General features: G+C 44.7%; 1 protein-coding gene and 1 long non-coding RNA gene across 2 annotated transcripts in view; both read right to left on the bottom strand.

The window, feature by feature from the left end:
- Positions 1 to 16288, bottom strand: part of NECAB1 (N-terminal EF-hand calcium binding protein 1) — a 281474-nt gene that overhangs the window by 147586 nt on the left and 117600 nt on the right. Inside the window, exon 4 of the mRNA XM_040354611.1 lies at positions 13447 to 13472. Coding sequence (XP_040210545.1) covers positions 13447 to 13472 — 26 coding nt within the window. The remainder of the gene's footprint in view (positions 1 to 13446; positions 13473 to 16288) is intronic.
- On the bottom strand, positions 14483 to 15851 carry LOC120941294. The gene is made up of 2 exons (XR_005749537.1): positions 15523 to 15851; positions 14483 to 14974 (listed from the first exon to the last, which is right to left on the bottom strand). It is a non-coding gene; the product is annotated as an uncharacterized LOC120941294 (long non-coding RNA).

Below are 16288 nucleotides of genomic sequence, written 5' to 3'. Positions count from 1 at the left end.
ATAATAAAATATCAGATATATAGAATCTACCAATATGCTTTTGAACAGTGGGTGTAGCTGGTGGAAGCCATTCTGTGGCCCCTGAAGTTAGATAAGGCACTGGCTGCATGCCAATTAATGGTATTATAAACCACTTCTTCATACTCTCTCAATGTTTGTTGGTCTCCCAATGGTAGGATCAGAACTGTAGAAAGCTTATTTTTTTGTACATGAAATTTAGAATGTTTCCAAGGTGGTTAAAATGATAAATAACACACTACACTATGTGAACATTAAAGGGTCACTAAAGGAAAAATATTTTTTGCTGAAATGACTGTTTACAGGGTATAGAGACATAATAGTTAACTGATTCCTTTTAAAAACGATTAAAAATAGATAAAAATCAATCATATAATGTACCTGTAGTTTTTTAGTTTCGTTTTTGCATTTAGTTTCGTTTTAGCATGTTATGCTGTATCTGTGCTGGACAGTGCCATAGAGCAGTATTGGTTTGAAAACGAAACTAGAATCTCCCAGTACTGTGGTGATCAGGAAACAGACAACCAGAAGGTGTCATTAAAAGAGGAGAATTACAGCAACATCAGAGCAAAAACGAACAATGAGGACATAAAACCAGGACTGCAGTAAGGTAAAGGAAGCTATTTAGCTAAAAAAAAAAAAAAATCCTTTAGTGACCCTTTAAGTTATTATTGAACAAATAACATTGCTAACTATACTCTTTAGTTTCTGTTCTACTTTTTGCACAGATGTCTCTGTAATCGCGGCCGAAATCAGGACTGACAAGCGGGGGTAAACTCACACGGCTTCACTCCTGCAGCCCAGTGTGAACCTGGGCTTAAACTGTTTTCAGAAAACCATTATCAGCTCATTGACTGACAGGAGTTATTTCCAGGTTATGGACATTTAAATATTCACATAAGCTAAGCAAGCATTACATAACCTCTAAAGTGATTGTAAATGATCACCTTGTAAAACAATCCATTCAGTTTAAAATAGAAATAAAGGCAAAACATTATTGTATAGCTATACAGTGGAACCTTGGATTACGAGCATAATCCGTTCCAGGAGAATTTTCGTAATCCAAAGTACTCGCATATCAAAGCGAGCTTCCCCATTGAAGTCAATGAAAAACGAAAATAATTAGTTCCGCATTGACTTCAATGGCATGAAATATTGCATGCGGCCAGAGGCGGGGGGCGGCGGAGAGCCTCGGAAATGGCCAGAAAGGCCCGAGGATAGTTCGGCTGACCTCGGCATGCCTGGGAAAGACTCCGTTCACAAGCCTTTCCGAGGTTTGGCGAGGTCAGCCGAACTTTTCCGACCGTCGCATACTACGTGTCACGAGTTGCCGAAAGAAGCCGAAAGAAGCCGAACGTCGGTGCGGCTCTATACGGCACCTGCGCACCGACGTTCGGCTTCTTTCGGCAACTCGTGACGCGTAGTATGCGACGGTTGGAAGCCTGTCAATCAGATAGGAACGCCCAGTCCCGCAGAAGACATACCTGGAAGTGGCGGTGAAATAAGGTATGTACGGGGAAAAAAAACAGCCGATTGTCATTAGGACAACTCGGCTGAGTGTAATGTTAAAAATTCATTTTTTGGGTGAACCTCCACTTTAAGTGATCTCCTTCCCTCTGTTCTCAACTGCATAAGAGATTGGGGGAGGAGAAGCGGCATTGCACTGATCTTCCCAATGAATGACTGAGCAGTGAGGGTGTGTCAGGACAAATCTGATCATTGGAGGGGAGTATACTGAGCACCCATCATAGCTAGGGAACTGACCACATTGTGTTCTCCTGCTTAGTGTAGTCAGTTTTAAATAGGAAAGCAGAGGGACTGAAAGGAAAACCAGGGATTTCACACAAAGGAAACAATACAAAGAGAACAGGATACTTTCTTATACAAGTACATGGTACAGCAGCCATATATCAGGAATATGAAGTGTTGGGGTAACAAACGCATTCAAAATAAGCCCTAACTGACCTACTGAGGAGCAATTCACAATAGAAACAGGGATGTCATTCAATTTGGGTCTGAGTTTTCTGATTGGATGAGGTGGAGAGGAGGGACAGTGACATCACAATCCCCACTCCGCCTAATTAGAGAATGCCTTTTTGTTTGTTAAAAAAATAAAAGGTGTCTTCTAAATAGTGGGCAAGTGCCCCCCTGCGTTCAGAATGCAGAGGGAAAGTTGCTAGAGCAGCACTTTAAAATCACAGCTATCACTGCATAAAGCGCAGATTACAACAGTGATTTTCAACATCCCCAGTGGCTCTCCAGAGATCAGATATGGATGCGTACTTCAAGCCAAGCTGGCCCAATGTAAGTTTTGCAAAAAAGATCATTCCTGGAGTTCCACTTTAGATTAAAGCTTATAAGGCTGGAATGCTGTAAATTTGCTGCTGGGAGGAGGAGAAGAGCTGAGCTGCTGTAAACTTTGAAGCTAAATTGCTCCACAGTGTCTGCTGTCACAGAGGTCACTGAGGACTTGCTTCAAAGTTTATTCACTGCTTGTTAGGATTATGTGAAGAGTTAAAAGTCTATGCATTTTTTTTTTTTTTTTTTTTACTACTAATGGCGGCGATCAGCGATTTTTTTCGTGACTGTGACATTATGGCGGACACTTCGGACAATTTTGACACATTTTTGGGACCATTGTCATTTTCACAGCAAAAAATGCATTAAAAATGCATTGTTTACTGTGAAAATTAAAATTTCAGTTTGGGAGTTAACCACAAGGGGGCGCTGAAGGGGTTATGTGTGACCTCATTTGTGTTTCTAACTGTAGGGGGGTGTGGCTGTAGGTGTGACGTCATCGATTGTGTTTCCCTATAAAAGGGAACACACGATCGATGACAGCGCCACAGTGAAGAACGGGGAAGCTCCGGGGACCAATCGCGGGACTTCAGCAGCAATCGGGTCCTCGAGTCCCGCGGCCGCGGTGACATGATTCTAAGTTGTACAACCTATCTCGCTTGCCTATACACAGGTGTAGCTGCAGTAGACTCATATAGAAACGGGGTACTAGAACCATGGATCACACTGACCCAAATTCTGTGGGATCTGATTCAGAGACAATCAGAAGATAAGAGTATCAACAATTTAAATAATGTATTTTATGTGTAGCGATATGGACTGTCAGCAGAAAGCACCATACCTTTCAGTGTTTCTAGACATTGCTTGTCCCTTTGGTAATCAGTGCAATCGGTTACCACATACCTGTGCATCCAACACAGTGAATTATGGGACGTATAGTTCTTCTTCAGACTGTTACTATGCAACCATGTACCCTAAGACTATGCATCCCAGGGATCTTCACAGTAAAATGAAGGTTGCTGGGAGGGACCATAAAAGGAGTGAGAAGCCCGGGCAGAACGCTCTCCCTTCTGGGCCTGACACGAGACGGACATCTCTGTGTAACAGGGAGAGAGAGGTTGCAGCCTACCACACGGAGCCTTACTTCCACCCTGAGGCCTAAGGGGCCTAGCTCTGTGATCCACTGTTGAACATCCTGTTGCTAACATTACTTGGATCGCCTGCCTGTCATTGGGCCAGCTTGGCTTGAATTAAGCATCACTATCTGATCTCTTGGAAGTTTCTCTTTGGAAGACTGAGCCAGCGGATCCGCTGCCCAAGTGCTGCTACACGTGTTCCTGTCCAAAAGAGTTTGGATCGATTTGGTCGTTGGTGAGAGAGCAAATTGCTCGACCTTTTATCTATTCATTGTCACTATTGCCGAACACTGTGCACAGACATCTTTACCCCAAGAACACTTTACTGCATTTCTTGAACACTGTGCTAAGACGCCTTAGATCTTCATCACTAGGAATCTATTGCTTTATCTACAACCAAACTGATTACAGTTTATAAGCTCCAAATAGCTAGCGAAGAACATCAGATCTGCAACGTGGAACTCTTTTGTCATTACTCAGAGGATAGCATAGGCAGGCTAGATTACATCTTTCTCAAAATAGCCACATAAGAAGCTAATGGAAACATCCACTAGGAGGTTACTTCGGATCTAAGTTTAGAGTACATATATGTATATAATATTGTTCATTGCTGAACCATTGTTTGTGTCCTTGGGAGGAATTTGTTTGCTGAGTTGGCACTGTTATCCTGGCTCGGCAGATTTATCATCTCTTTTTGTGAAATAACTTTCTATTTGGTTCAAGTAAAATATTTCAGAACCTAACATTTACTGAGTTTGATTCTTGCTGCACAGTGTTACAAGGACATCTGAACCCAGAGTGTCAGGTGGGTTGGAAGGTTCACTTGGTCATGGCCGTGAAGATGAGCAGGTAATTCTCAGCAGTGCATATGATACAGATGGTAAGTTCCTGGATGTAAAACAGAGCCAATGGGTAGGTTGTGCCCCCAAGTCAGTTTAAAATTAAGTTATTTTTTTATGTTAGATTGAAGTAAACCTGTAATGTTTAATAAAGTTGCAAAAAAGAGAACCTTAAAGCGCAGTTTCACCTTCCCCTCAATTGTTTTTAAGTCAGCAGCTACACATACTGTAGCTGCTGACTTTTAATATTAGGACACTTACCTGTCCTGGAGTACAGCAATGTCGGCACCGCAGCTGATGTTTCCATCGGCTCTCAGGTGCTTCTGCCGCCATTGCCGGTAAGTGAATCTACTGTGCATGCATGAAGCGTGGCTGCGCTCTCCTATGGGCCTGACGGTAGGAGATGGAGGAGTGAGCCGAACTTCTGATGTACCTCGCCGCGGCCAGGTCCAACCAAACTGGGGACAGGGTACCAGTCAAAAACAGGTATCCGCTCCCCCCCCAAAGGTGCCAAATGTGGCACCTGAGAGGGAATGAGACAGACAAGAGAAAGTTACACTTTTGGGTGGAACTCCGCTTTAAGATGGTTACATTTTGAAATGCTGTAATAATTGCAGGAAGCCAATGAAAACAAACACACGAGTGATAAAATGTAGATATAACTCCTGAGAAGAGTCACTGAGTTTGTAAAAAGCAGCACGTGAACAGAAGCAGTATGATTATATACTGATTACTGCATATATTCCCTGATTGCTGTTACAAAGAGCTCTAAGTACAGTATACACATAAACACCCCGCAGCTATTAAGGCAAATCTTGCGTGATAATGGCTTTAAATAAACTGTGCCGCAGAAAAAAGTAGGTTAATCTAAAAGACGGTCGAATAAAACATTGGAAATTATGTATGACAGCAGGCAAATGTACCGATTCCAGCCTCTTCATTAAAATAGAGCAGGAGGGGGCGGTGAAGCTAAATGAAGAGAGACAGTATGCTATGAGTAAATCTATGATAAACAATGCAATATTTCAGTTCTAATTCATTACAACAGAGCCAAAAGAGAACATGCACTTGTTTGTAAACCCTTAAAAATTAAAATCCGTCCAGGGGTATGACAATTTCAGCTTTTCTTCACAAAAACTGTAAAAACACATGAATCGGGGCATGAGAAAATATATTTTTTGGGCGTAATATTAACACTCCACCATCTCATCAAGCATATTGGACACCATCCTGTAACGTTACACTTGATAAAACAAATGCTATTAACAGAGGAACAAAATAACTATCTTCTAAATGAAGATTCACCGATCACCAACGGTTTCTTGAGTCGCTCTGATTAGAACGTTTCCATTGCACTGCATGGAACATGAATTTTCAGGCGGCTAAGTCACCTGACAGGTCGCCTTAGTGTGAACCGGGACTTAGGGTTCACATATACTTTAATAGAATTGATTCTTTCTTGAGAAGAGGAGAATATGATCACCATAAACAAATACTTTAAGGCCGCGTACACACGGTCGTTCCAAACCGATGAGAATGGTCCGACGGGCCATTTCCATCGGTTCACCGCTGAAGTGGCATGATGGTCTGATGTGCGTACACACCATCGTTCCAAAAACCTATCGGGTCAGAACGCGGTGACCTCAAACACACGACGTGCTGAAAAAAAACGAAGTTCAATGCTCCCAAGCATGCGTCGACTTGATTCTGAGCATGCGCGGGTTTTGAACCGATGCTTTCTGTACTAACCATCGGTTTGGACCGATCGGGCAGCGGGCCATCGGTTCGATTTTGAAGCATGTTTTAAAATTTTGGACCGAAGGACAACAGACCAATGGGCTATACACACGGTCGGTTTGGACCGATGAAACTGAACCTCGGTCCATTCTCATCGGTTTTGTCCGACCGTGTGTACGCAGCCTTACAGTCCATAGACTAAGCTTTGTTGCAAAGTTGTTCACTTTTAAGCTGCCCATACATTATACAATTTTCTTGTTCAATTTAGATTTACCTTCAACTATGTAGTGCAAGGGCCTGCCTGATTGCATGCAAATTGAAAGAGTTTAAGTTTCACCTCATATTTTTTGGTTTTGGTAAATCTAAAGGAAAATTGTACAAGGATTTTGTATAACGTAGAGACAGCCTTAGTCGCTGCAAATGATAGGGGGGCACTCTTTGTACCTGGAGTAAAGGAGGTTTAAGATGTATGCCTCTGGGGAGAGGGAGGGTAACATATTAAGAAATGTCAAGAGGTTTCACAACACTGCTGGGAGAGGCTCAAGAGTCAACCTTCAAAATCCTCTTCCATTCATGGAAACCCTTACTCTTCAACTTCAAACTTCCCCCCAGGAGACTGTTCACATTCTCCTCTGCTATAGGCCATCTGGGCCAAAATCGCAGTTTTTGCCATCTTTAACGGAGTTTATATCCACTTATACCCTTAACAGCAAACACCTTTTGCTGCTCGGGGATTTTAATCTGTGGGCCAACTCCGCACAGGATCCCATTGCGGACGCCTGCATCGATCACCTGGAGGGATTAGGGCTACAGCAACTTATATGCGGGCCAACACATGCTTCAGGTCACACACTCGACCTAATTTTCAGACAAAATCTGAAAATAAGCATTTTAGAAAATGAACCATTGCCATGGACAGACCACCATGCAATCAATTTCATAATCTCCAAAATTCCCCCAGTGATAAAAGCACCCAAGCCGGTGACAATACACTGGGCTAGATCTCAGAAGAAGCTCCATTCGGAACTCTTTAAATCTACCTTGGGAAACAGAATCAAAACAATCCATCCACATCAAACAGCCGCAGATACACTGGATGCCATAAACGCAGCCCTGCTACAGTCAGCCGATTTAGTAGCACCGAAACGCAAAGCCTGCATCCGAAAAAGAAAGTCTGGCTGGTTCAACAACCAGCTGTCGCTTCTGAAGCAAGAGCGCAGAAGGGCGGAAGCCGCCTGGAAAAGAAGCCCTGCAGAGGATAACCTCATCATCTACAAGGCAATAACAACACGATATCATAAAGAAATCTTCAAAGCCAAGAAACATAATTTTTCTATGGCGATTAACAGCGCCCTAAACCGCCCCCGCGAACTCTTCAAGATGGTCACCCAGACCATGAATCCAGGATGTCTTGAAGTCCCCAACTCAGACACCCAAGAGTTCTGTAATGAACTATCGGATTTCTTCATCAACAAAATTGAAAGAATCCGGGAAAGCATCTTGCAAAACAATACCCCCCTCAACCCCACCGTCAATCAACCACAAAACACCCACAGAAACGCTCTACAATCAACAAAGTTCACTCTGGAACCGATCTCCATCGATACCACAAAAAATATCATTGGTGCTTTGCGGAACAGCACATCGCCCAATGATATCATCCCCACCAAACTGCTAAAGGAATGTGCCGACATCCTGGCACCACCCATCACACAGCTTATAAACCAGTCATTTAAGGAAGGCACAGTGCCATCCCTGTTGAAAGAGGGCACAATCCAGCCCATCTTGAAAAAACCTAACCTGGATCCCAAGGACCCAACTCACCGCCGTCCCATAACAGGCCTAAACGTTCTCTCCAAGATAATGGAGAAAGTAGTGGTACAACAGCTGCAACAGCATCTAGATACCCACAATCTACTGGATCCATTACAATCAGGCTTCCGTCCCGGACACGGGACAGAAACGGCCTTACTCAAAATATGAGACGATGCCCTCGAGGCCGCAGACGAAGGAGAATCTTGTCTCCTGGTTCTGCTGGACCTAAGCGCAGCCTTTGACACGGAAGACCACAAACTGTTACTGATGCGACTAGCCAAGGTAGCAGAAGTCGCAGAAGGTGATTTACCATGGTGTGACGGTATCGGTATGATATCCCCGTCAAGCATTCCCTCCTCTCCATACAAGAACATCACAGGATTCCCCACACATGAGTCAAGACTGGATGCTGGAACCAAGACACTTTATTGACACAAAAACTCAGCTTATATGTGGTTACAGCCTGTTAGGAACGCCCCCCTCACACAGTGGGGTTTCCCATACAGATTATAGGAGACAAGTCGGAGCCGACCATGCAGACACGTTTCTTTAGATAAAGACATCAGGGGAGTTAATTAATACACTGAAGCAATCAGAATAATTAACATACTACTTCTCTAATCATTTAGCCTGATGATACAATACTCATCTTTTAAGGGTAAACACAGATCTTCTTTACACAACACAATAGATCAATTAACCTTTAGAATAGTGAGGGGACATTAGCACGTCAATAACCGGTCAGAGGAATGAATCACACATGAAATTCCTTTCTACCTCTACAGACATGGCTAGCAGGGAGCAGTAAACTGAGACATATAGGCAAATGTATCACAATGGCCCCCCTTTTGCTCCCTGCTCCGGCAAATCCGGTTGGACCTTTCCTGGTCCAGTAGGGTTGACGGGTTTAGAGCTTTTAGTCCGAGGTTAACTCCGTTTGGCATGACTGACCTCCCTTGGCAACTGCTTCAGACTCAGGTATATCACCGGGTCGTCAGATCACACGCCGGTCAGTCCCCAAGTCTTTGTGCGATCTGCAAAGTCACCAGAAGTCAGTGTGAAGACAGCGAATGGGTCTGTGCGCCGCCGTCTAGGTGTCCCGCTATGGGAGAGGGCAGGTTATGGCTCTGAAGTGACAATCACAGGAGATTCATAAAAAGAAAAAGTTATATTTGTTGAAATGCTGTAGCACTGATGCTCAGAGTCCGGGGGGGGGAGAGGGGACTCAGAGCCCCATAAGGTCAGCCACCCCCTGCTCCCTCCGCAGCCGCCAGTTCTCCTCTTTGAGCTTCTCCAGCTCCATCTCCAGTTCATGGAGCCTGGGGGGGTCAGCCTGCTGTGACCTCAGGTGGTTGTTCTCCTCCTCCATGCGGCTTATGCACTCCTCCAGCTCTATGTACTCACGGATCAGCTCCTGCTTGCTCATGTCCTGCAGGCTCTCCACGTGGTCCTTCATCATCAGGAACTGGGTGGTGGTGTAAGGGGCCACCGGTGGGCCCTTGGCGAACATCTCGGCCCGCATCTGGGACGCCCGCTGCGACTCCCTCTCCTCCAGTCGCTTCTTCTCCTCCCAGGTCAGCTTGTTATACGGCTTCCAGGACCTCTTCTTCTTGAAGGGTGGCCGGCGGTGCCTCTTTCTGCCCAGCTCCCTCCAGGGCCCCTCCGGCTCAGGGCTGGAGCCCATGACCAGCTGACAATGGTGTTCCCTGTTGTCCGTAATAGCAGATTGTACCATGAGGGCTTCGTAAGGGGTGCCCAATGGTTCTTCCCGACCCCGCTCCTGGGGATCCCAAGCCGAGTCTACACAATGGGCTGCTGCTGGTGGGCGGTACCCAGGTTGAGACCAATTTGACCTGGTGTTGTCATTCATGGGGCAATTCTGCTTGAAGTGACCCAACTGTTTGCACCGGAAGCAGCGTTGTTCGTTGTCCTCCTGGCGTGGATAGCGAGGGCTAGATGTCACCGGTCTGTTAGGAGGTTGGTATCTAGCGGCTGGTGGGTGTGAGGGCACCGTTTGTGGTGGAGGTTGTTCCTGTGGTGTGATCTGGTTCGTCTTGCGAGTATCCGCATATTCATCCGCCAACTTAGCGGCCTCTGGTAGAGTCATGGGCCTGCGATCTCTCACCCAATCTTTGACATCCGTCTGGATGTGATTGTAAAATTGCTCCAGGAGCATTAGTTGCAAAATGTCCTCTGCGGTGGTGGCCTGGCTGCTGTTAGCCCAGTTAGAGGCCGACCGGGACAACTGGCATGCCCATTCCGCATAAGAGTCTTTCGTGGTTTTGCGTGAGTCCCTGAACTTCTGTCGGTGGGACTCTGGGGTTACTGCATAACGAGCCAGGAGCACTTCTTTAACCCTGGCGTAGCTATGGATATCCTGATCTGGCACGGTCCGGAAAGCATCAGAAGCTTTGCCTGACAGTTTGCCTGACAATATTGCAACCCACTCTCCTCTAGCTATTCGGTGCAGGTTACATTGTCGCTCAAAATCCGCCAGGAAGTTATCAATCTCACAGTCCTTTTCATCAAAAGCTTTAAAAGCGCTAAACGGAATCTTCCTTGCGTCTGCTGTGCTGTACTCACTGTTTGGAGAAGGTGCGGCTGCTGGTTGGACTGCTGCCAGTTTTAACTGTAGCTCTGCATCTCTTATTTGTTTATCCTTCTGTAGTTCTGCATCTCTTATTTGTTTATCCTTCTGTAGCTCTGCGTCTCTTATTTGTTTATCCTTCTGTAGTTCTGCGTTTACTAACAGGTCCATCACTTTCAGCACCACATCCGGCGTTGGGTTCGGGCCAAACCACGCTAGATTCTCTCTCATTAGCTTGTTGGCTGGCGATTCCTCCTCCTGAATCCCTGGTGTCTCCATCTCTTGTACTGCTGGCGTTGCTGCGATCCCGTCCTCCTGGTCTAGCTCCATTGATTCTGCTATGATGACCCGCTTGGTTTTGTTGCTAGCAATCCTTCCACGAACTTCCAGTAGTTCTTCCAGTGTCTGCTTGGAATCCGGGTGTAAAGGAGAGTAGAAGGGAAAATCCCACTGCTACCAACCAATTGTGACGGTATCGGTATGATATCCCCGTCAAGCATTCCCTCCTCTCCATACAAGAACATCACAGGATTCCCCACACATGAGTCAAGACTGGATGCTGGAACCAAGACACTTTATTGACACAAAAACTCAGCTTATATGTGGTTACAGCCTGTTAGGAACGCCCCCCTCACACAGTGGGGTTTCCCATACAGATTATAGGAGACAAGTCGGAGCCGACCATGCAGACACGTTTCTTTAGATAAAGACATCAGGGGAGTTAATTAATACACTGAAGCAATCAGAATAATTAACATACTACTTCTCTAATCATTTAGCCTGATGATACAATACTCATCTTTTAAGGGTAAACACAGATCTTCTTTACACAACACAATAGATCAATTAACCTTTAGAATAGTGAGGGGACATTAGCACGTCAATAACCGGTCAGAGGAATGAATCACACATGAAATTCCTTTCTACCTCTACAGACATGGCTAGCAGGGAGCAGTAAACTGAGACATATAGGCAAATGTATCACACATGGTTTTCTTCCTTTCTTGAAAACCGATCACAAACAGTTAAATTGGGTTCTTTCACGTCGGAAAAGCGCACGGTGTCATGTGGAGTCCCCCAAGGATCCCCCCTGTCACCGGTGCTTTTCAACATCTATCTTCGCCCTCTCTTTGATATTATCAGTAGCCAAGAACTACTCTATCACTCTTATGCAGACGATACGCAACTGTATTTTCGCATCTGCAACAAAAAGGATCATCATCCCAGTTTAGAGAAATGTCTCTCTTTGATAGAAAACTGGATGACAAAGAGTTATCTTAAACTCAACAGTTCAAAAACAGAACTCCTTATGTTTCACGCCAGCCGAAAGAGTCAACTGGCAACAACCTGGACACCCCCGCCCATTCTGGGCCAAATCATCACCCCTAGCTCCAAAGTCAAAAGTCTCGGGGTCATCTTCGACACCTTCATGACAATGGACGCACAAATAGGGTCAGTAGTCAGCGAAGCGCACCATCTGTTGCGCCTACTACGCAGACTTATTCCATTTATCCCCAAAGAAGACGTAGCAGTCGTGGTGGGAACAATCGTGAATTCCAGACTGGACTATGCTAACGCCCTGTACCTCGGACTCCCAAAGTACCAAATCTCCTGTCTGCAAGTCGTTCAGAATACGGCCGCCAGACTGGTGACTGGGGAAAAAAAATGGGAATCAATCTCACCTTTGTTGAGAACCCTTCACTGGCTGCCAGTAAAAGACAGAATTGCATTTAAAGCACTCTGCCGGACATATAAGTGCATCCATGGGAAGGCTCCGCAATATCTTTGCGACAAGATAGAACCTCACAATTCGAATCGCGTTCTGCGATCCACCGACCAAAATCTGGTCAGGGTACCAAAAACCAAATACAAGTCCAAAGGAGAAAGAAGGTTTGCTTTTTAGGGTCCTAGACTATGGAACGCTTTACCAACCAGCATTCGGTTGGAGGAAAACCACCTGACTTTCAGAAGACAGATCAAAACTCTGCTCTTTTGATGTCATGAGACACGAACAACTAGCGCCCAGAAGCGATTCAGTTCGCATGCGCCGCGCTTTATAAGTTTTTCATTCATTCATTCATTCATTCATTCATTCATTCAACCTTCCATATGATTAAATGGATGGACACACCAGCTTCCGTGCTCAGCTTTATCAAACATTGGTAGGGTCAGCTTTATCAGCCATTGGTAATGTCAGCTCTATCAGTCATTGGTAATGTCAGCTCTATCAGCCATTGGTAGGGTCAGCTTTATCAGCCATTGGTAATGTCAGCTCTATCAGCCATTTGTAAGATCAACTTTATCAGCCATTGGTAGGGTCAGCTTTATCAGCCATTGGTAGGGTAAGCTTTATCAGCCATTGGTAGGGTCAGCTTTATCAGCCATTGGTAGGGTCAGCTTTATCAGCCATTGGTAGGGTCAGCTTTATCAGCCATTGGTAGGGTCAGCTTTATCAGCCATTGGTAGGGTCAGCTTTTTCAGCCATTTGTAGGGTCAGCTTTATCAGCCATTGGTAGGGTCAGCTTTATAAGCCATTTGTAGGGTCAGCCTTATAAGCTTATGTAGGGGAATCGTTATCAGCCATTGGTATTGTCCTGGCCCCTCTCATGGCCCTGTATAATGCCTCACTGTAGTACATTCAATCTTGCTGCCTGTTGCCCACACAGAACAGAAATACTTAATTCTGATGCTTAGCCAGACTCACTCCCTCTGCTGCCATTTTTTCACATTTATCACCTTCCTGCCCAACTGCTTGTGTTCATGGACTAGTCTGGACTTAGGGGCCTGCAGATCCTCTTGATAAGGGGGAATTTTGAGACCTTGTTATTTTCATATCTATGGCACAGTCAACAAAATGACAAGCCAAACAGCCTATGTTTATAACTGCATTTTTAACTTTCTCGGCTGTATGCCATCTTGCTACATTATGAATCTCAATTTGAATTAATGTATACAATTTACATTGAATCTACAGCTAAACAGTGAACAAATATAAAATAATGACTTTTTATCTTACCATATAATTCTTCTGTGTCCAGATTGCTAAAGAAAATAAAGAAATCATATTGTAAGTCAAGTCAAATAATGGGAAATTCACAATAAAGTTGACATTCAGATACTATATTACTTTTCTAATTATCTGTAATTCTGCTCACCCATGCTTGTGATTTACACACCTTTGCCACGTTACATAGCAATGGAGTTGATTTCACTATCTCCTGGTTCAGCTTCACATCTTTCTGCATTATATGCTTGCTCATTGGACAGAAGTGAGGATGCTCACTCGGAGATGCAGAAAGGTGGCACAAGAAGTAGAGAGTTGAAGAAGGAAACACTTTTACCTAACTAGCAGATTGCAGATGAGGGAATCTTCACTTTATCAATATTGGTAGAACTGGATTCCCAATATATATTATATACCCACCTGTTATCTGTTGGATCCATTACTAGTTCACCTAGGCCACTATAGAGTACCCAATGGGTCCCGAGTGCAGGGATCCCAAACCCAGCAGTGTGCTTTTATTTATATACAGAAGTCAGGGGGAATTAGGGGCCAAAAAGCCCTTACTTTATGTGATATATATGTCCATATGTCTTTATGTGATATATATGTCCATAGTCCATCTTGGGAGTAACCAAGAGAGATGGTCCTACCTATGGTAGGACCAGGGAGAATGAATGTAGCCACTCTATACCAGGAAGTCAGATCACTGCAGCAAAAAAAAAGAAAAAAAAAGAAGGAATTTGAAGATATGGAACAGGCTGAGAGCAATACAAGGTACTTTTTAAGTTAGGATTACACACTTGAATACATTTTACTTTAAATACCTAAAAGGCAATGTTTATTTTTAGGAACATGCCACATGTTACAACCCTGTTTAGAGTGAGACGTGTAACATGTTCCCTGTTTAGAGTGTAACCCTGTTGGCTGAGGAAAGACACATAAGCGAAGAGACAAGAATGCTGCGAACCCCAAGATTGAATCGTGTAGAAAAAGGAATTTACCCCACGGGGCTTTGGACAGCAAAGGTATAAAAGTGTAACAAATGTAATATAATAAAACATGGTTTATTTTATGGTTGTCAATAACATACATTTTAAATGCAATAACAATTAAAAGAAAACCCTTTACGGATCTGGTGATACAATACATATTCCACAATATTGGACAAATGTTTACAACATTGCTTTATGCTGTGTGATGTGCGTTCCCCGACGCGTTTCGACCTCTAAGTGGTCTCTTCAGGGGGATGGTTGATTCTACAAAAATATACATAACATAAATTTGCGATCAAAAAAGTATAAATATAAATCACATAAATTGACCCAAGAATAAGGTTTACCGTTGACGAATGAAGTGGGTTTTGTAATGACCAGAGGTCTGCAGAGCCGTTAGAAAATCCGAAGGGAGCGCCACCCACAACCCCATGGGGGAGAGAGGGAAACCAAAACAGACCCCAGGGGGGTTGCAAGGAGCCGCACAGTGGACGCCCTCCGAGGATCAGGGGAGCCGGTGCCTGCAGAGTGCCCCCAATGGGTTAGCCCTGTGTAATTGAAGAGAATTAGAAATATTAAATCATAGCATATTGTGCTAAAGTGTAGGATTATCTGTGGGTAAGGCATGTATATAAAAAAGAGGGACTGGCAGCAGGTTTATAATCTTATCTGAGAAAAAAAAGAAAAAAAACATTTTTTCCTTTTTTCTTCTTTATTGAATTAGATCTACTCATTGATGACCCGAAGGGGTAACTAGTCAATGAATAATGGTCAGGAATTGATGTGTATATTAAGGTACTTAATATAAAAATAGTATAAGAGTGCTCCATTGGCAGACAAAAGTGATTAAGAGACTTTATTAGTCTGGTAAAGAGTGCGTGTCCATGGGTGGGGATGTGTGAGACACATTACAATGTGTATGTTATGTGGACCATCAAAGAATATGTGGATACATATGGTGATAGTAAAAATGTTGGAAATATATGAAAATAAAAATAAATAAATAAATAAACAAGAAAACAAAAAAACAAAAAGAAGGGGGGAGTGAAAGTTGAAAAATCAACATAGGAGTGTACTAATAAAAGGGTGCCGTTACCTGATAAGGGATTGAATGGATATGAGTAGGTAAATTGTGGGCTTGTAGAGCTTGTTGTTGAGTATTCAGATCTAGGCTGCAGACAGTGCAGGGAAGACCCAGGCTTCCAATGTTGGAGGAGATAAAAGGAATGAACTGCTGTCAATGCTCAGCTGCCTGGAATCAAGACTTGACTCACAGGCAGACTATCTTTTTTATGCCAGTGGGCGTGGCCATGAGTGGGGGCTAAACACATGCTGGCTCCAGGCTTCCCCATAGATCACGGAGATGACGTAAGGGCCGCTGCACTAGCGGCCCTGGTGCGGCTCCCTCGGCGCTCCGGAAGGTCGGGGGACCCCGACCACTGTCGTCACCCCCCGTCGCAAGCTGCATGACGTCGTGACGAGCCGCGCACGCCGGCGCCTCATGCGCGCGCAGCCCGCCACGGCCATACGGGGATGATCGCAGAACGCCGCCGGCAAGGCAAAGCCCAGTGGGCGGTCGAGAACCCCCGGCCGCACCTGAGCAGAAAAAGGGGGGGTGGGAATGTGGAACACTCCACCGCCCCCCACCACCTTGTCGGGAACCCCCATGGGACCGCGGAACCCCCCCCCCCCCACCCGGGGGCACAGAGGGGCCTCCCCGGATGACCGGCTACAATAAAAACTGGTTGCAAACATGGCAATAATGCACATGATGGTGTAGAACGGTGTCATAAAATGCATGTGAACTATACATCAAAAATATTTACATGAGCTGTGTGCTAATTCCATATCATGAAAACCCA

Source organism: Rana temporaria, chromosome 5 (genome assembly GCF_905171775.1).
Source record: "Rana temporaria chromosome 5, aRanTem1.1, whole genome shotgun sequence".
NCBI lineage: Eukaryota > Metazoa > Chordata > Amphibia > Anura > Ranidae > Rana > Rana temporaria.
Note: the sequence above shows the minus strand (reverse complement) of the source record. Positions and strands in the feature narration are given on the sequence as shown.